General features: G+C 38.8%; 1 protein-coding gene across 3 annotated transcripts in view; it reads right to left on the bottom strand.

Moving 5' to 3' along the window:
* Positions 1 to 25368, bottom strand: part of PDE5A (phosphodiesterase 5A) — a 137892-nt gene that overhangs the window by 76710 nt on the left and 35814 nt on the right. For all 3 annotated transcript variants that reach the window (XM_049631103.1, XM_049631106.1, XM_049631104.1), the window contains exons 4-6: positions 4373 to 4444; positions 2644 to 2733; positions 175 to 312 (exon numbers count right to left, since the gene is read on the bottom strand). In XM_049631103.1, the coding sequence (XP_049487060.1) occupies positions 175 to 312; positions 2644 to 2733; positions 4373 to 4444 (300 nt within the window). The remainder of the gene's footprint in view (positions 1 to 174; positions 313 to 2643; positions 2734 to 4372; positions 4445 to 25368) is intronic.

Consider the following 25368-nt stretch of genomic DNA (forward strand, 5'->3'; position numbering starts at 1 on the left):
TCACCTCTACCCCTGTTCAACCAGAACAGCTCATACTCTGATTGGCTTTGCATAAACAATAAACAGTTAGGTTTTAGCGAGAGATTTAAGGCTAACATGAGGTTTAAAAGCTGTGCTTTAAGGAACATAGGTTTCTGTCTTTCTAAAAATAAAGAAGTCATACTCTGTACTCACGGAGCAATCTTCATCCACTATGAAAATGGTGCATTTCTGCACCTGCATGAAAGAGATAATAGTGGCAGCTATTTTCTTTAGAATTACTTCTAATGATTGCTGTTCTTCAAAAATTAAGCTAGCAAGGTCAAGCAGCACCTAGACAAGAAAATTTAGTTTATTATTTAGTAATTGTTTGTAATTATTAAAGCAAAACAATGATTTATACAATTTATAAGTTGTTTATTTATAGTCTAACAAGTTGCAACCAAGTTTGCATTCAAGTATTAAATATGTAAGTCTCTATTTACTACCAGAGCTTCCATACGGATTGTTAGTACAGTTAGTATAGTGATTACAATCACAGACTCTGAAACAGGAGTCATCAGTTTTTAATCCTGCTTTCCCTCCCTGTGAGTTTTGTGATGTAGGGCCAGTTCCTTAAAAATGGGGATAACAGTAATAATAATATCAAATCATAGGATTGTAAGCAGTAAATAAGTGAACATTTCTAAAGCATTTTGAATACTATCTGATACATAAAACACACTGTCATTGCTGTTGTTCCAAACTTCTGAGATCAACATTTATCAGCATTTTCACATAGCACAGTTAATACTGTCCAAAACAGACAAAATTTGAAGAGCTCCTTTTATGTTTTTTCCTGGAAATTTCTCTTTCCTTTGAATTCCATAGAATGTCTTCTAATCTCATGGAATATCTGTGTATAGAGGAGGAAGAAAGGGTGTCAAAGAAAATTTGAGGAGATGCTATGCTAGCTGAGCCCTGAGAGATGAGCAGGCATCATTTGGGTGAAGTGGGAAAGGGAAATATTTCAGTCAAAAGCAACTAAATTGAGAGAGGGTAGCACACACTACAAGTCTTAATCAAGTTTTAAGAGAGGCTATGGAGTGTGAGGAGGAGAGCTGGGGAGATGAGATTGCAGATTCAAGTGGAGAAGGAATCTCAAAAGCCCTGTATGTTTTTGGAAGCAGTTTGGACTATGATGGACTGCAGGAAGAAAGTAACAGACTTGTATCCGTGTTTGTAAAAATGGGGACTAGATTAATGGGTGGCAAGAACAGAGCAGGGAGACCAGGTAGGAAGATACTGTAGGCGAAGGCAATGGAAGATCCAATACTTTATTAACACAAGATCTAAAAAGAGAAAATATAGGGTGGGAGAGAGGAATTATCAAAGAAGTAATGAAAAAGAATTACATAGAAAGGAAGGGTTTAAGCCTCCAGATGGAAAGGGATGACCAGGTACCAGTATGACAAATGAAAAAGAGTCATATTATAAAATTAACTTGTAAAAAGAAGATATAGAGAAATGATATGAAAAGCTTAGACAAAAAACAAAACAAAACACCTACACAGAGCCAAGGATCAGTACAACAGGGACGCTAGTTAGAAGACAAAAGCACTACCCCTAAATTCTGAGAAAGTGATTTTTCAGTTTATAATTTTATACCCAGCCAAACTGGTAGGATGATATAATAGGCATTTTCGAACATGCCAGGACTCAGAAAACTTACCCGATCAATACTGTTTCTCAAGAAATTAATTGAGAATATGTTGCAATAAAACAAGGGCATAAACTGAGAAAGAAGGAGTTACGGATCCAGTGGACAACCAGTGGAGCCCTTCTGAGAAAGCAGTGAAGGAAAATTCTATGATGACACCTATACAGCAGGCAGGGGAGATATAGTTCAGCTTGGAAGAGAAATGGTGGAAAACCTCAACTCTGAGATCTCCAAGGAAAAGAATTCAACAGTATGCCTAAATAATGGGGAGTATGGGGGAAAAACTAACAACATGAGGGCTACTCTATACTCAGGGGAAAAGTTCAAGGGGAAAAAAAGGAATGGAATTCAGAAACATCATGAAAAACTGAAAGTTGTGTAACAAATGTAATATGAACATTTACATAGTCACGGTACTTATAAACACTTTATTTTAAATCACAACTTGAGAATTAAACTAAAGCTTACTAAAAGTTAACCATGGTTGTAGAACAACATATATGTTATCAATGTGGGCAACAGAAAAAGGTCTGATGAGAAAAGCAGAGGCAAGTCATGGCAGTGGGGAAGGAAAGATGAGGGATGCTAAGATCCTCATTTTACGAAGCATAGAATCAACAGATGATGTCTCTATTTGATAGGGCAAGAACTAAAAGCCGTATCTAACATTATGAATGCAACCCATCCAGTAACTTAAAACAGATGTAATGATACTAGTGGAACAGGATAATGGCAAGTATAGAGTGATGTAAATCAAATAAATCCACCTCTTTTAAGTTAATGAATATTTTCTAACAGTGATAAAGCAACAGAGCATGGAATACAGGAAATGGAAAAAAATTATTAGAAGATACAGCTAAAATATTAAGTGGATTTTTAATCATACACATATTTTACCTGGATAAAAATTTAACAATTTTTTAAAAAAAGAATTCCTATACGCTCTCTTTAGTAATCAGACTTGCCTGATTTCTCTTGTTCTCCAGGAGTGAAGTCTCATAGAGTTGAGCATTATGAAGAACAATACCACAAAATGCCAAATAGGCAGCAAAGTCCTAGAAAACAGGGGAGACAACAGCCAAATTAAGAACTGTCTACAAAACTGTCTTGTTATATTGTCTGAAACACAGAAGGCATCCCAAAGTATTTATAGCTGAAATAAATATTAGAAAGCCCAAAGGGTCCATGTTAATTCTGCATAGAATTAGGAACTGATGCAGAGCAAGTGTTAGCTAACTGGTACAGTAAGCAGATGACCAGTATTAACACCATCTCCCAAAGTCATACACTAGTTACAAATTACCAAGGAGAAAACGGGAGGGAGTAGGACACAGATCTCTTTATGCCATTTGAAACTGAAATTCACCCTATGCAAAATTTGGTGTTGTCTCTGAATGATATTAAGAGCTGGATCTGTGCTGAGACTATATAAATAGCCTGTAACTTATTACTGGGGCTAATGAAAGCTAACATACTTATTGGGAGAATACTGGCAGCAACAGTCCCATATGTTGTATAAAATATTAGCTTCAGTATGTTTTTTAACACGGATCATCATCCACAATACACTATTTTATAGTGGTATGCTCACAATTATATTAATTATTGACTGAAACAAGTCTGTCCATGGCATACTTTATTTACAATTATACTTATTTTGCCCAGAGATGATACAGCCTACGAATGCAACTCTTTCAAGAAGGGATTACCTTAATGCGAAAATGATGAAATATAAATATAAAGCCATTCTAGAACCATGTTCCCCACCAAATATTCTCAGGTGTCATTAACAGAATAGGAGACTAGATGTCTATTACACTGATTTTAAAAGGTACTTGCTATGTTCTGAAGAAATTAAAACATGGGGACCAACATAAGTGCCAGTACGGCCTACACCATGGAGACAAAAATAACTCTGTCTTGTTTGAATGTCTTCCAAACGTTCCTACTAATTTTCAGGGGAGGGACATAAATAGCGACAGTCTTGAATAAGAAGAATTCAGTAGGCTCCACGATATACATATAATTACATATTCAGGAAGAGAAATAATAAAACCTACTGACAGAATGAAGTTATAAACAGGTTTAGGGGCTTCCGTCCTTAAACGGGAAGCATGTCGATGTGGTGCATGGAATGTATTCCTTCAGAGTTGGATGGGAAGAGTAATAAAATAATGCTGACTGCCGCTCTTTCTGAAGCTAAATTCACATCATCCAGCCTGAATTCACACCTTGGCGCCCCACCGTCTGTGTGCAAAGCTTATAAAACATTCTGAAATTTGCTTCCCCAGGAGGCAATTCCAATTTTTAACTGACCTGGAGTTCTGAACTTGGAGCTTCAGGGATTTTTACTCAGCGTTGAATTTATTTATAGCAGTGATGAAAGGTAAATGAGATAGTTAAAATACCATGTCACCCTCTGTATGGCCCCAACATGCACACAGCCCTTGGGGGGCAGGGGACTTGGTGACACAGTGAGGAGGTAGTTGGGGGTTTCTGAGGACTTACTACCCCTAGGACCTCAAAGTCAGCACTGTAGTTAGCCGTAGGAAAGAGACACTTTTGAACATTTCAGATCATTTTAAACCGTGATTTTTTTGTGATCAACAATTTCAGCAATAGCTAAGTCTATATACACTAAAAAGAGAAAACATCTTCCTATACTGACATCACAGCAGACATAAGTTTTGGTACCTTTTCATCTTTTTCAGTGAATGTCCCACCATTTCCCGATCTCTTGTTGATGGCCTGGGCTACACCAACAACCTGGTATAAGGACAAAAAAGTGGCAATTTCACTGACTGAAATTACTGGTATAAATTCACCGAAATGTGTTTATGGTGGGATTCTATGTGTGCTTTTTTTTTTTTTTTAACGTTTATTTATTTTTGAGACAGAGAGAGACAGAGCATGAACAGGGGAGGGGCAGAGAGAGAGGGAGACACAGAATCTGAAACAGGCTCCAGGCTTTGAGCTGTCAGCACAGAGCCCGACGCGGAGCTCGAACTCACGGACTGTGAGATCATGACCTGAGCCGAAGTCGGACGCTTGACCGACCAAGCCACCCAAGCGCCCCTACGTGTGCTTTAAAATAGCAATAAACTTTGAAACCAAAACAAAACCCCTCAGCTTTGAACTAGTTCTGTATCATTTGCTGCATCCTTTTTTTTTAATTTATATATTTTAAATGTTTATTTATTTATTTTGAGAGAGAGAGAGGGAAAGAAGAGAGAACGCAAGCCGGGAGAGTGGCACAGAGAAAGGGAGAGAGAATCCCAAGCAGGCTCCATGCTCAGCGTGAGTGAGCCGATGTGGGGCTCAATTCCACAATAATGAGATCATGACCTGAGCCGAAGTCAAGAGTCAGAGACTTAACTGACAGAGTTACCCAGGTGCCCCTGTCTTTTCTAATAAGAATTCAAATGTTGTCAGCTTTTTGGGTCCCACCATATTTGATTCTGTGACTTCACTCTGCATTGTGGGAAATATTGTTGGCCATCACATTTTAAGTGAATATTTTTCAAGATTTTTGGATGAAAAATAAACTGTAAATTTCTGTCACATCCAAATTAAATGTGTGATAAAATGAACATGTTATATTAGCTTTAAATATAATATTTCAAATGGTTTAGTTAAACACAGTCTTTTACTAAAAATGATACAGGATCCAGTGGCCAATTAGGGTGAAAAATAATTTCTAATGTAGGGGTGTAGTCCAACTTCCTTTGAAACTTCTGACCTTAAAAATTGTTTTACCCTCAATAGGCTTATTTTTGGGAAAAGAGGTTTTCTTGAAAACCCAACACAGGAATTAACAGGCTGAGTCTTACTTCCAATGAATCAAAGGTAAACTGTATCTTAAGAAGACTGAGCTCAAACTCTGGGAATATGTCTTAAGTTTCCATAAAAGGTGTAGCAACCTTCTCTTCCTTCTGCTTGAAAGTGTATTTTACTTACCTGTTTAGTTCCAAATTCAGTCTGAATAATTGCTTTAGTCTTTTAAAGACCTTCAAAACTTACCTTTTGTTTTTTTCCTCCTTCCTCTTATGAATTGTACTTTCTCCTTCCTTGTGTGATTTAATATCAGTGGAACAGCTATTATCCCCTAAATGGTTATACTTTAGGAATATAAAGCCCTTGGTTTTGTGTGTGTGGCTCACCCTTTTTTCCTCAGCTCCTTCTGGTCCCTTAGCTCTAAAAAACGATATAAAACTCTTGGCTAGGAGAGCAGAACAAGGAAGGGGAAATGCATTTTTATTTGATGTAGTTTTCCGATCTTCTCAACACCCTCCCTCCATGACCCATGACAGAGTAAAGGGATGTTAACAAAAAAAAAAAAAAAAAAAAAAAAAAAAAGCAGAATTCTCCAATTGTCCTGTACCTTTTTGTTGTCCTTAGTTCAACTCTCCCTTTTTTTGTGTGTACCCTTTAGCTCTTGAAAATGGCTAACAGATGTTCAGATGCTCCAATCTCAATGACTAAATGCATAAAAAACTTATGTCTATGGTCAAAAATGTCTGGATTGCAGATTAGCATGTTCACCTGAGTGTAACTGACAGGAGCCACTTGAGGGTCACTGGGGTCTAATACACAGTGCGATCAGTACAGCCTGGTTATTTCAAATACTGAGGTGCCTACTCTGTACTGAGGAGAGACAACAGTGGGAGAAAGACTACTCTGAAGGAGCTCTGGGTCAAGAACGGGTGATGCACAAACATACACTTAAAGCACATAGGACGGTGTGATCAGTTCAATGATACAGATGCCCACAGACTGCTATGAGTACAGAAGGGGGCACATAATATGGGTAAAGAGGCAGTTTCTCAGACATGATAACATCTGAGTTTTCATTTGTCTTTAGTAAATGGCTTTATAAAAGAAAGACTTAAATTTTAAATCTTCATTTTAAGGAAGGGAAATTTACAAACAGATACAAAGAGTCTTAGGCAAACCTTCTCAGATGATTACACAGTATAAAAAAGGATGTAGTAATGCACTACATGCATGTGGAGCTGTGTGAGGCAATGTACTCAAGCTAGAAAGTTCCCACTCATTCAAAAATAGAAAGACACAAAAAGCTAGTTGTTTATTAAATGGTCACCAAACTGTATTAACGTTTTAGTCGATCATGATGTCACCATAAATTGACAGTGAGAGAACAGTTAATTCCCTAGTCTTAAAAGAGGCAAATCAGTGGCATAATGTATTTTCTGAAATCACGACCAGTAAAACTGATAACATTGGTCAGTTTAGATCACTAGAGTCTCTTGAGAATGAGAACAAAGCCGGTGTGGGCTAATGAGCTCACTATGGTCCAAGGCTGCAGGCTACAGGTAACCCTCAACCTGGTCAGTGATCTGCAGACTGACCTGGGGTGGTAGGCGAGAGCTGGGAGGGGCAGGGGGTAAATACTTTCGAATTGGGTCAGTGAGCATCAACCTCTACCAGAGAAGCAGGATCAAAGCATGGCCTGTTCCCAGTGTGTCTGCGGCAACTTCATTTAAGTAGAAGAGAACTTCAAACAAGGCTTCTTCAGTGCACTTGGAGATGATCCCTTCAGCTCTTCCTGTATTAAAATTTGTATGCCAATTTCAACCTCAGTTTCAATCCGCACATTTGATACTCAGAACTGTTTATATGATAAACATTTTTCTAACCATGGGCTGAAAAGTTTTCTCGGTAGTTAAAACAACAGTGTCCTTGAAACCATACTATCAGTCATTATTCACAATTTTCAACCAACACAAGACTGTTCACACGGTTCAATAACTATTTTCCATGCTGGAATTTCTATCAGATTCACTTTTCAAATCTGTCTATTCCTCCTCCTCCTCCTTCTCTTATAAATACTAATACCTGCTGTCCTTCATCTCTTTGCCTGAGAGTTCACCTTTAGCAAGGGCTGTTTTCCACAGGAGTCCCACCTTCCCTGAGTCATGAAGCATCTATGCCCAGTAACTTCCTGTTTGTCTTGGCACTGCCTTGGGAGTGTGAATGTGAACTCCATACCTGTGTAGAGCACAGGCTCATGTTCTCATGGTTCACAGGTGCCTCTTCTTTCTCTCACAGCAGCAGGCAGGAGACAAGCTTCCTTGAGGCTTCTCCTGTCTGCTGGTGGAATTTGCCAGGCCCATTTTCATGAATGAAACCATCACTCATCTAGGCTTCCCCTCCCTGCCCTTCCATGCTATTCCTGCAGAGTGTACGCATTCCATAGACTGCGGATGCTACCCCTGGACATTCGTCACTATCCTGAATCTCAGATCCTCGTGAGCCCATCTGGTCAGGACTCCATGCTCACGTTTCTTATCTTGGGTTCCCCTCTGTGTCTGACACCTGTGGGTTTTCCCTTTCTTGAGTGCATCTGTAATTTGTAAACTTGTTTTTGGTAAAATTTTATCTTCTACTTGTTTGCAGAATTGTGGAGGGGTATTCTTCTGCATCTGTACAGTCTGACCAACAGACCAGAAGTCTTGTTTATAGGCTTTAAAACCTACTTTGTATTCCTTCAACACCAGATCTTTACTATATTGAATTCCCCTGACCCACAATTTTTTCCCCTTCTAATATTAGACAAGATATTTACTTTTAGGCAATGTCATGGAATGAGGATTTCCAATGATGAATTTTTCAACCTTTCTGGTAACCAATTACTTCTCTTACTAATAATTTTACAGATTCAGATATTAAGGTTAATTTAAGAGACAATTAATTAAATATAACTTGTATTAAAAACACAGGCATGTTCTTCAAAGAGTTGTTAGACCAAGAACATATATCTAATACATACATGTGCCTCCATCCCCAGATGGATGACATTTTAAAAACAGCACTGATTAAAAAAAAAAAAAAAAAAAAAAAAAAACAGGTAAAAATAGGAGAAAAAGCATAGCATTTGTCCAAGATCACATAATTCAGTAAAAGACCAAAAAGAGTTTAATTCTCTGAATTTCAAGGATCCTAAGCAAAACTAGCACCTTCTGCCCTCCTTGTGTTGATTTCCTTCTTCGGTCATCTACTGCCCCTTTAAACAAATTAGCTCATTGTCTTCAAGCCAAGTAACTGCTAACCATAGGCTTTTTAAATGTCAGTTTCGAACGATCGCCTTTATGGCAAGTGTGTGTCAGACCTCATATCTGAGAGGCAAAGCCCCTTAAAAGTATTAGTTTCCACATCAGAAACCCCAATCACTCTGCCTACCTGCTCGCTACCTGGATCCTCAAATGGCAGTACTCTATGCTATTTTTTTTTTAAGCACAAAGAAACTTCTGTTTTCTATTTTACTGGCACTTTGCACAGCATAAATGGATATTATGTCCTCACAGGGTCAAGTGTTCTTTTAGGAATGCAAAGGGCAAGACTTGACTCTCACTGAGTGAACAGTGTGGAATGTGACAGCTGGTCAATTCAGGGGCAACTGATCATTGCCACAGTGAGCAATTTCTTCTTCAATTAGCAGCTGCCCCAGACACTTACTGAGGCCATACATCAATCTCAATACACTTCCTTATTCTCAATTCCAGGGGACACTCAGGATGGAAGCTAAAAATGCAAGGGAAGAAAGGAACAGACTCTACAATTTTTAGCTATCCTTCTCTCCCATCCATGGAATGCCACTATCATAATGACAGGGCCCCTAGACCAGGTATAACCTGAGCCAAAACCTTATTTCACCAAGAAAATGCGAATTTAATACATACAGGAGCCAGTGGAGGAGTCTCCCCAGTGTTCTTTTCAAAAATTTACTTGACTCAGTCATTCATCCAACAAAAAATATTTTTATTCAAAAAATAATCTCTGAGTCTCTCATATATCAGTGATTGTTCTGGGCAGTGAAGACCCAGCAGAGCACAAGACAGATAGAAACCCATGTCCTCATGGAGGTGACATTCTACTTAGAGCATTAGGCTTGGAAGAGAATCTCACCCATATACCACCTTCTCCTTCTGTTTTACAAGTAAACAAACTGAAAGTGACAGAGTTGGTATGACCAATCCGGGCTTTCTCACCTCTCTTCCAAATCCTAGACAATCATCAAATTATGGCCATAGTCCATGTGGTAGGCAAAATAATGTCCCCCAAAGATGTTCTCCTTCTAATCCCCAGAACCTGTGATTATGTTACCTTAAATGGCAAACAGGAACTTTGCAGATGCAATTAACTTAAGGATCTAGAGATAGAGAGATTATCCTGACTCATCTGGGTGGGTCCTCCAACTGTAATCACAAGCATCCTTATGAGGGAAAGCAGGAGGCAGAAGAGTTGGAATCAGAGATTTGAAGATGCTTGGCTTCAGGTTTTGAAGACAGAAGAAAGGACCACAGGCCAAGGGATGTAAGCAGCTTGTAGAAGCTGGAAAAGGCAAGAGAACAGATTCTTCCCCTAGAGACTCCACACAGGAACACAATACTCTGACACCTTGATGTTAGCCCAGTGAGACCTGTTTTAGACTCAGACATCCAAAACTGTATGATAATACACTTGTGTGTTGTTTTAAGCCACTAAATTTCTGGTAGTTTTTTTTACAGAGGCAATAAGAAACTAACACATTCCATTAGAATCATTCTCCATTCCTTTTTCACTTTCCCTCACTCCATACTGTATCTTGTGCTTCACCATTTAAATCCTCACTCTCTTTGAGAGCCCTGACATATCATTGCTAATTGTTTTTCTGCCTTTAGTCGACCTTTGACACTCATGCCAAATTTATCTTCTTGGGACACTGCTCTGCACATACAAATCACCTTTTTACTCAAAACATTGTAATGTTCCATCCATCTAAAGGATGAAAACTGACGATGGATTCCACACCCTCAGCTTCAAACAAGATCACTTAAATGGGTCTTTGAATTAGAATGCTATGATGACCTTTGTTCACATCATTCCTTGAAATATTACCTTCCCCTTTCTCTACTGAGGCAGAGTCTACAGAAAGCTTCCCTTGAAACCCTTCTGAAATTCTGTGTGGCAGCTGGGTATGCCATACATTTCACAATGAGGTATTCTCATTTTTAACCTCGTTTTCTCTCCTCTCATCCCGGCTCTCCAACTAGATTGTTTTCTAAGGACATGATTTATATCTATGCCTTATTGTAGCATCGGTACTTTGCTTTGTCCCGAATGCACTCAATGCTTGATGGAGATTTGCTGTTGACGATAATGGGAAAGTGTCAGAGGGATCAAATACTTGTTAGGGTGATGTACTTACTCAACAATTCACATTTGAATAATAGTTAATTATATCTGCCCATTTTCTTTCTCTGCCTTTTGCTTGATATTAAGTGATCTCTCCACATCTGAGAACTGATGTGGCAGTAAGAAGTTTATGCTGTTAATAATCCTTTAGTTATGGAGCTGGAACTTAGGGCCTAGAAGGACTTCGGGAGAGTGGCAAAGAAAAGCTTAAGATTGTTCATTTTAACACTTAATTTTAAAAATACAGAAAATCACAGAGAATAAGATAATAAACATCCATATCTCTGTCACCTAGAACAGTGGCAGTGTGGGGCTTGTTAAACACAGCTTGCTGGGCCCCACTCTACAGGTTCAGATTAGCAGATCTGGGTTGGGGCTCGAGAATCTGTATTTCTCAGAGCTCTCAGGTGATGCCACATGCTGCTGGTCCAAAGATAAAAGACACTTTGAGAATCACTGATAAAGAAGAATATCTTTATCACTGATAAAGAATATTAACACGAGGTGTTAATATTTGAGGATGTTTCCTTTTTTGAATTAATCTAAGAAAATTAAATTGGACTTTCTCCTTCCAGGGCCATTCTTCTTTCTCCCATCTTTCCTTCCCAGAGTCAACCCCTAACATTGCATTCCTAAGAAATATATGAATCTATAACAAGACCTAGTACTTTCATCTTTCAAAAAGGTTACTCAAATAAAATAATAAGAAATGCATAATTTTGCAACCTATTATTATATTCAATGTTGTTTTTCAATCAGTTCATATATAGATCTAGTTCATTCATTTTATATATAATGTTGTATTCCATACCAAATTTTATTCATCTAATCCCCAAATGATGGATGTTTGGGTTGTTTCCAATTTTTTGCTATTAGAATTCTAAAAAACATCTACGGTGAACATCTCTATATGGGTCTGCTTGTGCACATACCTAAGAGTTTCTTTGTTGAAATCTTCAGAGGGATTACAGAAGTTATACCTTTACGAGCAATGCTTAAGAATTTTTGTAAACCTTACATTCTAACCAGCCCCTAGTATTATCAGGCTTTTAAATTTTTGGCCATCTGACAGCTATACAAATGTGTTTCACTGTTGCTTTAATTTGCATCTTCCTGATTACTAGAGAGAATGAACAGCTTTAAAATTTTTATTATCTATTGGCTCTCCTGTGTTGCCTATGTGTAATTTTGTGAATTGTGACCATTCTGTTGTTGTTTGGCTTTTATTAATAAATTTGAGAACCAAGGTTTGATTTTTTTTAAATGACTAGCAAGACTGACTTTATTTGTTTGTGATCCATGTTATCCATTTATACGTATAAGCACCACTACACCTACCGTTTCTCTCAAGAATACGTTTATGGATCTTCCAGGGTTGCAGACAACACAAGTATGAATACAGGAGAAGTGGACGCTTTTACTTTATTCTCATGGCCTGAGAGGCTAGGAAGAGGCAGCCAGGTTGAAAAGAAACTTTGAGAAAGTTACAAGATATAAACAGCAATGCCCTTAGGATAACTGACATGAGAAATACATGATTAATGGCCAATATCTCTAATACAGTTAATAAATCTATCCCCAGCCAAAAAAATTCATAATCCTAAAAAGTCTGCTATTTGAAAAAGGGAGAAGGAAGGGCCTGCTATATGACAGGCACTTTGTATCTGTTAATTCATTTAACCTTTGCCACAACTCTTTCAGGTAGACACAATTATTCCCATTTTATCACAGAGGTAGCTGATGTTCGGAAAAGTTAAATAGGAGTCCAAGAATGTGCAGACCCAGATGCTCTGCAGGTGTGATCCCAAACCTAGTTCTTTCTACTACTCCTCCCAAAGGGAAAGCGAAACCTGCACTAATATAAAATACAGATTCTTAAGTACTATTCTTCAAAGGAATCGTGAAGACCAAGGATTTTGGAAATTTGCTGTCTGCAAATCCTATACATATGCTTATCTTGTTAATGTGTATTTTCACCAAAGGGAATGGAACAATTTCAAAGTTATAACTTTAAGAAACAAAGATCCAAAATGGCAGACAAATCGAAAGTTGTTTTGACTTCCATTATAAATCTTATGTCATATCTTTATATCTAAGAACCTCTTATGCAACATAAAAAGGTCCTGTATTTCAGGGATATATAATACACTCTCAAAAATAAGTAGATTCTTCAAGAAAAACCAGAATTAATCTATGGTAACAGAAATCAGCACAGTGTTGTCCATAGTTTGTGAGATATCTTAATTGGGGTGTTAGCTTCACAGATGTATACACATTTGTCAAACTCATCAAATTGTACACTAAGATCTGTGTACTTCACTGTATATAAAACTTAACTCAGTTTTCAAAAGTCTTAAAGTAATTTTTTTTAATTGTAGAGAGAAAGTATGAGCTGGGGACAGGGGCAGAGAGAGAGAGAGAGAGAGAGAGAGAGAGAGAATCTTAAGCAGGCTTCATGCTCAGTATGGAGCCTGAGCAAGGTTTGATCCCATGACCTTGGGATGACCTGAGCCAAAATCAAGAGTTGGACGCCCAACAGACTGAGCCACCCATGTGCCCCTTAAAAGTAAATTTATAATTGCTGATGGTATATGAAAGTGATGGTCCTTGAACCGAGTTCCCAGCTGTCTTGGTAATGGTGAAGCAGACAGAGGTTCTGACCACTTGCTCTGTGTTATTAGGCAGGATGGATGTTCCCCAGATAGGGCCAGAACAAATCCGGCCTCTGGGGGTCAGTAGCTGTCCTGCCCTAGGAACATCAAGTGGGAGTGGTGCCAACCCGAGACTGGGTTCCTTCCAGACAAGGGGATGCTGGGCATAATTCTTGATCCTAGTGTTTATTCTCATCCCTTTACACAAAAAATCCCTCTCCCCTGCCAAATACTAAACTCTCTGCCTTACTAGCTTTTAAGCAATGAGGTAAAAGTCTTAAATCTAGAACCACAGGAGCCTTTTGCCTTATTAGACCTTTCTGTCCCTTGGGATACAGAGACTTAATCCTGAGACAGAGCAGCACATGGCCATGCAGTCTCCTTACATGCCTTTAAAAATTGCCAGAGACACGAAAGTTACATGGCAGAGAAGAGCCTGCCGTCTTTCCCATGGCAGGGTATGTTCAGTGTTTACCGTTATTTAACTTTCCATTCCCCCATTTCTCTGGCCTGGCCACCCTTCATAAAGGGAGGAAACAGACATTTTTCTGAACCTTCACTAGGTGAAGAGCTCAGTGGTGGGCACTGTCACATTCCTTGTCTCACTAGGACCTTTAAAACCACCCTCTGTGTTTGTACTTCATGTTGAAACTTTACAGATGCATCACCTAAGGCACAGAGAGGTGAAGAAACTTGCTCAAAGAATCGCTGATCAGAAGCCAGCACTCAAGACTAAATCATTTTTGCTACAAATTCAGAGCTCTCTCTTTCAAACTCTCTCTCCCTAATTGGGAACAAGTCCAAAATAACAAAAAATACTATATATTTGATGTATATTATATAACTGTATTTTGTGTCAGAATAAATTTACCACTGTTTGTGCCCACCCTTATACATGATATTGCCAAAAATGCCTTCAGAGCCTGGGATCTATTTGATAACTAAGATTTATTTTCAGGGTGGTAATCTGCAATCTGCCAGCTGCTGGCCTGCACAGCACAGGCTTACCTCTGGATGGTGTTGTTGGATTTGGACTCTGTTAAACCAGGGTCAAGTCTGTTCCACCATTGCCTGCACTTGTAAGAGGTCCACGTCTTTACAGCCTGGTAAGATGCTGTACTAATAAACCTTCCTGATAATTACACAGTAAAGTGGTGTGCCCATAGTGTGCACTAAACACAAACAGAAGAGAAGTAACACAGCAAAAGTGGCAAAAAAAAAAAGCAAGTTTCATGCATCAAAACACAAAATAGGCTGGATCCCATTTATAAACTAGAGCTGGCATCAAAGATTTTGTGAGACCATCTCCTTTGTTAAAGCTGAACTGAGTATTCACATCCCTGCTCTCACCTGTACCGGTCCAGCTAACCAGCTCCCGGCCATGAGAAGCTAGATACCCGTATCATTTAGCTTAAGAGATCCAGATCCAGGGCAAAAAGAATGTATGTGCATATTTATGATCTTTATTTTTTTTTTTTACATTCAACAAATCCTTCACATAGAGAATATAGCCTGTTATGTCACCATAGCCAAAACATAATTTTATTTCTAGGTGTTTTTTCCTTCACATGGAAGATGAGCCTGCGAAGGTAATCATACATGAAAGTTCATATGCAGACATCTGTCTCACTAGCAAAACTCCTAATTGTAGGTGCTGCTGGCAAAAAAAGACATGCCTTCCCCCACACAGCTGTGCCAGATAATATACAAAGAAGTTAACAGTATTTGGAATCATTGTTTGCAACTCTGCCTTTTATTATTATATTATCCCAGTCTGTAATTTGCATTTTCAAAAACTAAAATAGGAAAAGAGCTGGGTGGTAGCTTTTCAGGTACAACAATTAATAAAGATGAAAGAAGGTAATTACTTCATGGTAAGAAAAATGCAGCCTTAGAATAAAGATGATGTGGGTCTATATCCCAGTTCTGCCACAGAGAAGACACGTAATATTGGGAAATTTCCTGTATTTGACCAAGTCCACCTTTCCTCATCTAAAATGGAGATGGTACATCAGGGAAATACAAATCAAAACCACAATGAGATACCACCTTACACCTGTCAGAATGGCTAACATTAACAACTCAGGCAACAACATATGTTGGCGAGGATGTGGAGAAAGAGGATCTCTTTTGCATTGTCGGTGGGAATGTAAGCTGGTGCAGCCACTCTGGAAAACAGTATGGAGGTTCCTCAAAAAACTAAAAATAGAACTACCCTACGACCCAGCAATTGCACTACTACGCATTTATCCAAGGGATACAGGTGTGCTGTTTCGAAGGGACACATGCACCCCCATGTTTATAGCAGCACCATCAACAATAGCCAAAGCATGGAAAGAGCCTAAATGTCGATCAATGGATGAATGGATAAAGATGATGTGGTATATATACACAATACAGTATTACTCAGCAATCAAAAAGAATGAAATCTTGCCATTTGCAACTATGCGGATGGAACTGGAGGGTATTAGGCAAGTGAAATTGGTTAGTCAGAGAAAGACAAAAATCATATGACTTCACTCATATGAGGACTTTAAGAGACAAAACAGATGAACATAAGGGAAGGGAAGCAAAAAGAATATAAAAACAGGGAGGGGGACAAAACAGAAGAGACTCAAAAATATGGAGAACAAACTGAGGGTTGCTGGAGGGGTTGTGGGAGGGGGGATGGGCTAAATGGGTAAGGGGCACTAAGGAATCTACTCCTGAAATCATTGTTGCATTATATGCTAACTAACTTGGACGTAAATTTTTAAAAATAAAAAAAATAAAATTAAAATAGAGATGGTAATATCAACAAAAAGTATTATTACTGAGCTCTTAAGAGTCAGCATGAAGCTCCCAGCCATAATGCCATTTAACACGTAGCCTTGATTAAATTTCTACTTGCCATCCTTTAACTTGTCAATCTGTTTTGGATACCATGCATCAAGCTGGCAGAGAAAAACTTCTACAAAAGAAGTTCTTAGGTAAACCAGATTACTGCATACCACAAACGCAGTTTAAACATCACCTCCTCTGTGAAGCCTGCTCTGGTGGAGCGTACAGTTTAGTGAGGAGAAACAGAAACACACCAGTAAGTTAATATGTAGTGTGTCAGATAGTGATTAAGTGCTTAAGTATTATGGAGAAAACAGAACAGGGATGGAAGTAATGGTTTAAATTCAATAAGGATGGACAAGGAAAGTCTCACTGAGATGTCATTTGAGTAAAAGCCCAAAGGAGATGAGAGAGTGAACCATGAGGACAACTAGGGGAGACACTTCCAGACAGAGGGAACAGTATGTGCAAAGGCTCTGGGGCTGCAGCTTACCTGATTACTGAGACACAGCAAGACTGCCATGAGCGTAGATAAAATCACTGCAGGAGTGCATGTAGTTAGAGCAGAGACTAGGGTCCAGGGCTGAGCTGAGCAGCAGCAGTGTGATAAGCAGGCACCAGCCAAGGGGGCAGAGAGGCAGTCAGAGGCAGGAGGAAAACTAGGGATTCTGAGGTCCTAGAAAGTAGGTGAAAACAATCTGTCCTGGAGGAATGACTGGTCACCCAGTCACATGTCACATGTTGCAGATAGGCACAGCCAGGTGAGGACTGAGGAACGATCCCTGGCTCCCTGTGGAAGTCACAGGACATTGCCAAGCACGGTTTTCACAGAGTGGGATGGCAAAGGCATGGATGGAGTATGTTCAGGAGAGAATGGGAGGAAATGGAAATGGCAACTGGTTGTGGGCAGCTCTTTCCAAGACCTGCTCTGATACTGATCAGAGGAATGAGGTGGTCTCTGAAAGGAGATGTCCAATAGGTGCTTTGCTTTTAAGATGAGGGAAATAACAGCATATATGCATACTGACAAACCAGTTTTGTAGAGAGGGAAAAACTGGTGATTCTGGGCATGGGCCACTGGGAAGGGGGAAACTGCCAAGATTTGTCCTTGAGTGGGCGATATGGAGAGAGATCTGGTGCACACATGTGAGACTGACCCTTGCTATTTCACAGACAGTTTGTCCCTAGAAGTAAAAGGGAAAACAGAGTATGTGGACTCAGATGCAGGGGCGGGAAAGGGAGACAGAATAAGTTCTCTTATAGAAGTATGCTTCTAATTGCTTTTTTTCACTGAAATATTTAGCAACGCCATCGGCCGAAAGTGGGGTGGGGAGGCAGCCTTGAGTTTCAAGGAGAGAGAAGAAACTATTCAACAGTAAAATAACATATCCCAAAAAAGAGAGCTAATCGTTTTGATCCCCACAAACCAATACTTTCTGTTACATGTTTTTCTTTAGGGAATATCACAACTCTCCTCTGTTACATCCTATCTAAAAAACCTAAATCTATTATAGATTCTTCTGCTTGTTCCTCCATTTTATCAATCCCTCTATCTCTCAAACAGAAGTGCAACAAATCCACTTTTTGCTTCCTCTGCCTCAGCCTGGGTCCACTTCTAGCTTGGATTACTGCAAAAGCCTCCTTACCAACTTCCCTGCTTCTGGATACAAAACTTTATCCGTACATGAACAAATACGGAAATTATTTACTTATCAAGATCTATCAAGCGTCAACTTATGTGGCTCTGGGTTATATATTAAACAAGGAAACTGTCCATCATTAAGGCTGTGGCCATACAGATCTTTAAGTAATAGCAAATATTTCCCGCCTTAAAAAAAAAAAATCAGCACCCCCTCTGCAGGGCATTGGATGGCTCTTCATGATCTTGCCTCTGCCTGCCTACACAGTCTTGTCTTTGCGCCCTTCCCTCCTTCCAGTTTATACTCAAGCAAACAATGTGCCAAAGGACTAGACACATTCCCTCTGCTTTTGATTCATCAACGGATGCAGAAAACAATGGTGCAGAGAGATAACGAGGATATTCCAGTGAGCACTTCCTGTGGATATTATGAAGCAGAACATTACATTTACATTACATGCAAACAGTGATCTCATATAGACCAGCATTTGTGACATAACATTTCAGAAGCCTCTTAATGCCTCAATCATTTGCCACAGCCCGAAGAAGCAGACATCTTCCTCGTTTCTCCTCAGTCTTCCTTTTTTTAAGTTTTCTGCTTCCTCTTTTCTCTTTCCCCCATGCCAACTGAGCCATACACACCAACTCTCCACTTTTGTTTAAATGTTGCTTCTGGTGATTCGTGTCATTGTTTAGTACGTGAAAGGGTGAGAAATAATTTTAACTGACAAACAAAATTCCTCTTTTATCAGCTGGCCATTTTTAAGGAAAGAGAAAAAGCCTCAAAGCAGATCTAGTACTTCTGGTGGTTTCCATCTCCTCAAATTCTTTAATACACCTCTCTTCAAGACGTGGAGCGTAATTCCTCTCCCCTCGAGTCTGGGCTGAACTTGATGCCCGGGCTTCTAAAGAAGAGAATACCTTGAAGCCAAGGTGCACAACTCTGGTGACTTGGCCAGACAGGGCTCTGGAGATTCCTTCTTGCCCACCCTCTGCTACATGGTGAGGAAACTGAGCAACTTACGGACAGCCCCACTTGGTGAGGAACTGAGGCCTCCTGCCAACAAGCAAGCATGTGAGTGAGCTCTCTGGGAAGTGGATCCTCAAGCATGAGCCAAACACCTCTGCCTGTATCCTGAGTGCAGCCCCCTGCAGGGAACCTGGGCCAGAACCACTTAGCCTGCTAAGCTGCTCCACAATCCCTGAACCACAGAAACTGTGACATAATCTATGTGTGTTGTTCAAAATCACTCAGCTTAGGGCAATTTGTTACATTGAAAAAGACCATGAATACAGTACTTATGACCATCAAATAATGTGTAATAATCAAACAGATCTGGAATCCTAAATCCAGGTTACTTTTCACTTTATTTCACTACCATGAAGTGATGCAAATAGAAAAATATGGTTCAAAAATTTTTAAAGATCTTTATCTCTCACTCTTTGTTTTTTAAATCTTAAATATTAAAAAATATTAAAAAATTTTTTTCTTAAGCCTGTATTATTCACTTCCACTCTGGTAGAAGTGAAATAAGTAGAGATTTTTAGATGAGGTATAATAAGAAAGAATATAAAGTATTTAACAATTTATAAAGCACTTTACCTATGTAATCGTAGCTTTTACTAAATGAATACAGATGTCTGCACATATATCTATGGAGAGTAGCAATATTATTGACGACCACCTTAATCTGTTAAGAGTGCATGAAAAACTGAAAATTATTTAATAATTAAAAATCCTAATTATGTAGTTCTGGGTTAGATATTATACAAAGGAATTGTTTATGCTTATCTGCAACATGTTCCAGACCTCTACTAGTCATTATTTCAGGGCCTATGTAAAACTTCTCAAAATTAAATTTGTAAATGATCTATTAGATTAAAATGTAATGCATTTGAACAAGTGCTGGAATGGGTATCCTGAAAGTACTAATGAAGATAAACTTCATATTGAATAAAACATAGTCTTCAGTCTGAACCAGATTTTCTGAGCATTAAAAATGAGATTTGGGGAAAGACAGCCTATCAGTCTCAAGCTTTCTTAACCCTTTCTTCTTCTCCTGGATAAGCAGCGTAGCCTCAGGAATTTAACCTATTAGCACCGTGTTTTTCATCTGCTGCTCTTAACAAGTGGTTTTTTTCTTTAGGAAAGTGTTTGCCATCTTCTCTGTAAAATACACTTGCTTATTATTTAAAAGGCAATATGGAAAAGCAATGAGAAAAGATCATCACCATCATGACATCAAGTCCAGAACAAACGGAAACTTTGTGGAGTACTTTTGTTTTGTTTCTAAAAGCAAGGCCATCAGAAAGAGTATCACTGGGGAACAAGTGCAATAAACAATTTATACGTTTTTTAAAAAGGCCACAAAACTAGCCAATTCTTTAAGACTAAAATAGATCTAGATCAACGGACAGTCTGCAATTAAACTCTGCTTTTTTTTGTGGCTGTATTTTCATCTAGCCTGACTTAGAATTGAAGGATTATGCGTAAAGCCATAATGTTTATCTGTTCCAAGCTTACTTGTCAAATTTAAGACCCAGTCGGCACTCTAAGCACAAGATGGCTGGCAAGCGTCTCCCCTGCCTCCACCCTCTCATGTAAAGCTTGTATGTGCTTCTCTCGTAAGGCTGTGATATAAACAGCAGGAATCTGCTGCAGGAGACCACAGCTTACTTCTTTCCTCTTTAATTTCTCTAGGTCTCAAAATTCAGTCATTCCTTTGACCTAGTGAGTTGAATACTGAACTCATTTAACACCTGTCTTGTTACCACGTACTGATAGTTAACGTCTAGTGTACAAGATCTACATCTTGAAATTGAAAAAAATTTCCAGCAAGTACCTTCCTTGCTTCATTGTTTAAATATCCTCACTGCCTAGACCAGTGCTCTGCATATTTTAGGGATTCAACAGTTATTTGTCCAAACAAGATAATTCAGAGGAAAAAAATGAGATTACTTTAAAATAAACAGATAAGGGGGCGCCTGGGTGGCTCAGTTGATTGAGCATCTGACTTCGGCTCAGGTCATGATCTCACAGTTCATGGGTTCGAGCCCCACGTCGGGCTCTGTGCTGACAGCTCGGAGCCTGGAGCCTGCTTCAGATTCTGTGTCTCCCTCTATCTCTGCTCCTCCCCTGCTCACACGCTGTCTCTCTCTCAAAAATAAAGATTAAAAAAATTTTTTTAAATAAAAAATAAAATAAGCAGATAAGATCATAGAACCTAAATTCTAGAAAACTTTACGTTTGCAGCAGGAATACACATCTGATTCCATTAATGCTTTATTTTGTGATTTCTGCAGGCATGAAATTTCTTTGATTCATCAAAGTATTTATCTCATAAAAACATTCATAAAAATTAAGGTTTTTTTTAATTTTCAGTTTTTTTTAAAAGAAGATATAAATTTAGATAGTTAGCTAAAATAAAATGTTCCTTTACCACACTGGAAAAAAGTTACCATGTATCTTCTCATAACTTATATTTTCATCGAAGAGTAGTAAGTACGTCATCAAGTGTGTTAAAATAAAATCAGTATGCTAAAATAAAAATAAAGGAGGAAAAAAAATTTGTGATTCCAAATTAGATTTCTATTTAGTAACTACAGTCGACAGAGAAAACAGGTATTTCAGACCAGCCTGAAAGACAATATTGGATATAATCTCCAGCTCAGATCAGTAGGAAATTTTCAAAGAACTTGCATTATTTCACAACAATGACTTCCATAATGCCTATAAATACATTATGTATAAATACATAATGCCTATGACATCTCTACTATGTCATAACGAGCAATACTTCAGGGGAGGGCAGTATTTGAGAAATGGGTCATCTGAGATAGAAAGAGTTGAATTTCCCCTGCACTTCTTTACTAAACATAAAAGAATTGTCTGGTCATAGAAAAGACTAATGCCAAGCGACAAAAATAAAAACTGGTCCAAGTGCCAGGTCCAAAAAAATCCTGCAGTACGTCTGAAAGAAATCTGACAGCAGTCTTTAAAATTCATATGTTTGCTGCAATTTTTCTCATTATGCTTCATGTGCACATCATGGTTCTCCGCTGGAGCACGCTGGCCCAGATTAATATGAAACATGCTCCCGTAACTCTTTTATCCCTGGAGAAAATTTCCTCCTGGAGTCTGTCTGCAGAGTGGTTTAAACACTTGACATTAAAAGTCATCAGAATACAGCCAGATCTCCTTGTTTTCACCCTCAAGTCCTGCCTCTGCATGAGCGACACTAAATACACCAGTGTACCTCCCATCCCCCTCTCTTAGCCCTTTCACTGCGGTGGAAGAAAGTGGATGCAGTCATCACTTACAGCAGAATAATTTTTTTTAAGTTTATTCATTTTGAGAGAGACAGAGTGAGTAGGGGAGGGACAGAGAGAGGGGGAGAGAGAGAAATTCCCAAGCAGGCTCCACCCTGCCAGTGCAGAGCCTGACGCAGGGCTCAAACCCATGGAACCGTGAGATCCTGACCTGAGCAGAAACTAAGACACGGATGCTTAACTGACTGAGCCAGCCAGGTATGCCCCATTCTCACAGCAGAATTTTAAGAAACCCTCTTTCCCATGTTATTACTCTATAGCCAGATTGTCTATTTGTGTTGTTGTTGAACAGTCAACAACATAGCTGACTTACAATATTATATTAGTTTCAGGTGCACAGCATAGTGATTCGACAATTACATACATTATGAAATGCTGACCACAGAAGTGTAGTCCATCTGCCACCATACAAAGTTATTACAATATTGCTGACTATATTCCCTAAGCCATACTTTTCACCTCCATGTCTTTTTTATTTTCAAACTGGAGGTTTGTAACCTCCTAATCCCCTGTTTCACCTTCCTCCCCTCTGGTGACAACCAGTTTGTTCTCTGTATTTATGATTCTATTTCTGATTTGTTTAATTTTGCTTTCTAGATTCCACATATAAGTGAAATCATCTGGTATTTGCCTTTTTCTGTCTGACTTACTTCACTTACACATTGCCTAGATTTGAATCTCAGCTTTGCCAGTTTTTAGTTATGTGACTTTGGGTAAGTTCCCTAAATGTTCCATGGCTGTTTTCTCATCTGTTAAGTAGGAACAAATAATGACCACCTTTTATGGCTGCTAGGAAGATTAAATGAATTAATATATGCCAGGTCCTTAGAATAGTTTCCACAGGATAGACAGTTATTTCCAAGTTCCTACCCCACAGTCCTCAAACCACTCTAATATACAGCCTGGGCTGGCTATCTTTTCTCCCTTGACCCTTCCTCTTCTCATCTTCATTTATTTTCTCTAGCCAACAGCTCTTTGACCTTTCCAAAATAAATTGTTTTAATCTCTTCAAGCTTCTTCAGTCCCCCCCCCCCCCCCCCCCGCCACTTTGTGCATTAACCCCATTCTCTTAGAAGGGAGCAGGACAGGGGAAGATTGCAAAAACTTACCCACTACAATTCTTTTCAAAAATTTCTGTCACAGAAGTTTAGCAATATCTATGATCCTGATTTCTAAAAAAAGCATTGCTCTATCACACATTAAGATTACATCATTAATGAAAAGAGCTCCAGAAAATTTTTAATTAGTTGAAATATTTCAAAGGAAGACAAGGCAAATAAGGAAATTAAATATTTTTCTGAATCATAAAACTCTTCCTGAATTTTCTGCATTCTGTTATAGTTCAGACTTTAGTATTCAATATTCAGCTTCTCCATTCAAGCAGCTTTCCAGCGTCAGTGTCTATGCCTTAAGACACTGGTCACTAACAAGTACCAGGACGTTTTGTGAACAATCAGTAAAATAAACTATTTACTGACTGTTTATAAAATCACACCTCATTTGAGGTTCCCTGGTAATTAGTTGGAATTGGCATTAGCTTACTCAATACAGTTGGACTAACAAAAGGGAAAACACAAAATTGATTTCACCTTATTTATGAGCACAAACAGTGAAAAGCATTTTTCTTTTAAGCTTAAAGTTAGGGGGCAACAGATCAGGTTAAGGCAGGGACTGCTCTGGTTATCACTTGGTCCTAGCTGGCTGGTTATACCATGTGGCTAATGACCTCTTCATATAATTATATCATTCCTTATCTCTCCTAAAAGTTCTGTTAGTTCTAGGTCTCCTTTTAAAACATAACATTTATTGATCACTTTCAGTGTGCCTGTAAGCCCTTAGCATGCATGAACCCATCTGTTCTTCACAGAAACCCTAGGAGTTAGGTCCTTTTATAACACCATTTTGCAGATGAGAAAACTGAAAAACAAAGAGATTAACTAATTGCAACCTGGGTACTTATCAAGTGAGTGGTAATGGGATTCAAGCCCAGAGCCAGCAGTCTTAACAACTACTCCCAGGAGCACCTTGGTGGCTCAGTTGGATAAGGGACCGACTCTTGATTTTGCTCGTCACGATTTCACGGTTCATGAGATTGAGCCCTGCATGAGGCTCTGTGCTGGCAGCATGCAGTCTGCTTGGGATTCTCTCTCTCCCTCTCTCTCTGCCCCTCCCCCACTCACACGGGCGCATTCTCGAACTCTTTCTCTCAAAATAACTAAATAAACTTAAAAAAAAAAAAAAGGCAATTACTCCAAAAGCTTTACTTGTGCCTTCCACCTTAACTTCAAAAACTTTGTGAAAAAAGAGTACTTCTTTATGTACACAAAAGTAACATTGCCCTGAGTTTGTCTACATAGCTATAAATTTGAAGATAATTCTGAAAGTCATATACTGCATCTTCTTACTGGCCTTGGTTCTGTCAGCCAAATTTCTTTCTTTCTTTCTTTCTTTCTTTCTTTCTTTCTTTCTTTCTTTCTTTCTTTTGCATAGCAGAGGATTCTATTCTGTTTCTCTTCATTCCTTTTTCTCTGAAGAAATGATTCTCACAGGAAATAATTTTGAACTGCATGGTGCCAGTATGGGAGAGAGGGAGCAGGTGGGAGAAGGTAGAGAGTGGGGACAGTCAGCAAGACCTTTTAAAAGCTGTGTTTGGAAACCCTCCTTTTGATAACGTTACTAAGTCTCTAGTGAAGTTACTGAAGGTTTCTTTGTTCCATGAAATGCTTGGTGTGAGTGAACTTTTGTGAAGACCAGTGAAGAGCCCTGGCTTCCTATCTAGTCATTACAGGGTAAAGCAGAGACAGCAGGAGAGGATGAAGGGACATGGAGGCAGGCAGACTAAGGTTGCTCAGGAACCTAGCAGGAATCTGAGGGAGAGCTCTGGGCAATCACAATCTGGGACTTGTAGCTGGACCCACTTTAATCAGATCTGGAAGTAAGCAGACAGCCCTAGTTGAAAGTGGGGTTATATATATATATATTCATATATATATATATATTCATATATATATAATATATATTCATATATATATTCATATATATATTCATATATATAT

This window comes from Panthera uncia, chromosome B1 (genome assembly GCF_023721935.1).
Source record: "Panthera uncia isolate 11264 chromosome B1, Puncia_PCG_1.0, whole genome shotgun sequence".
NCBI lineage: Eukaryota > Metazoa > Chordata > Mammalia > Carnivora > Felidae > Panthera > Panthera uncia.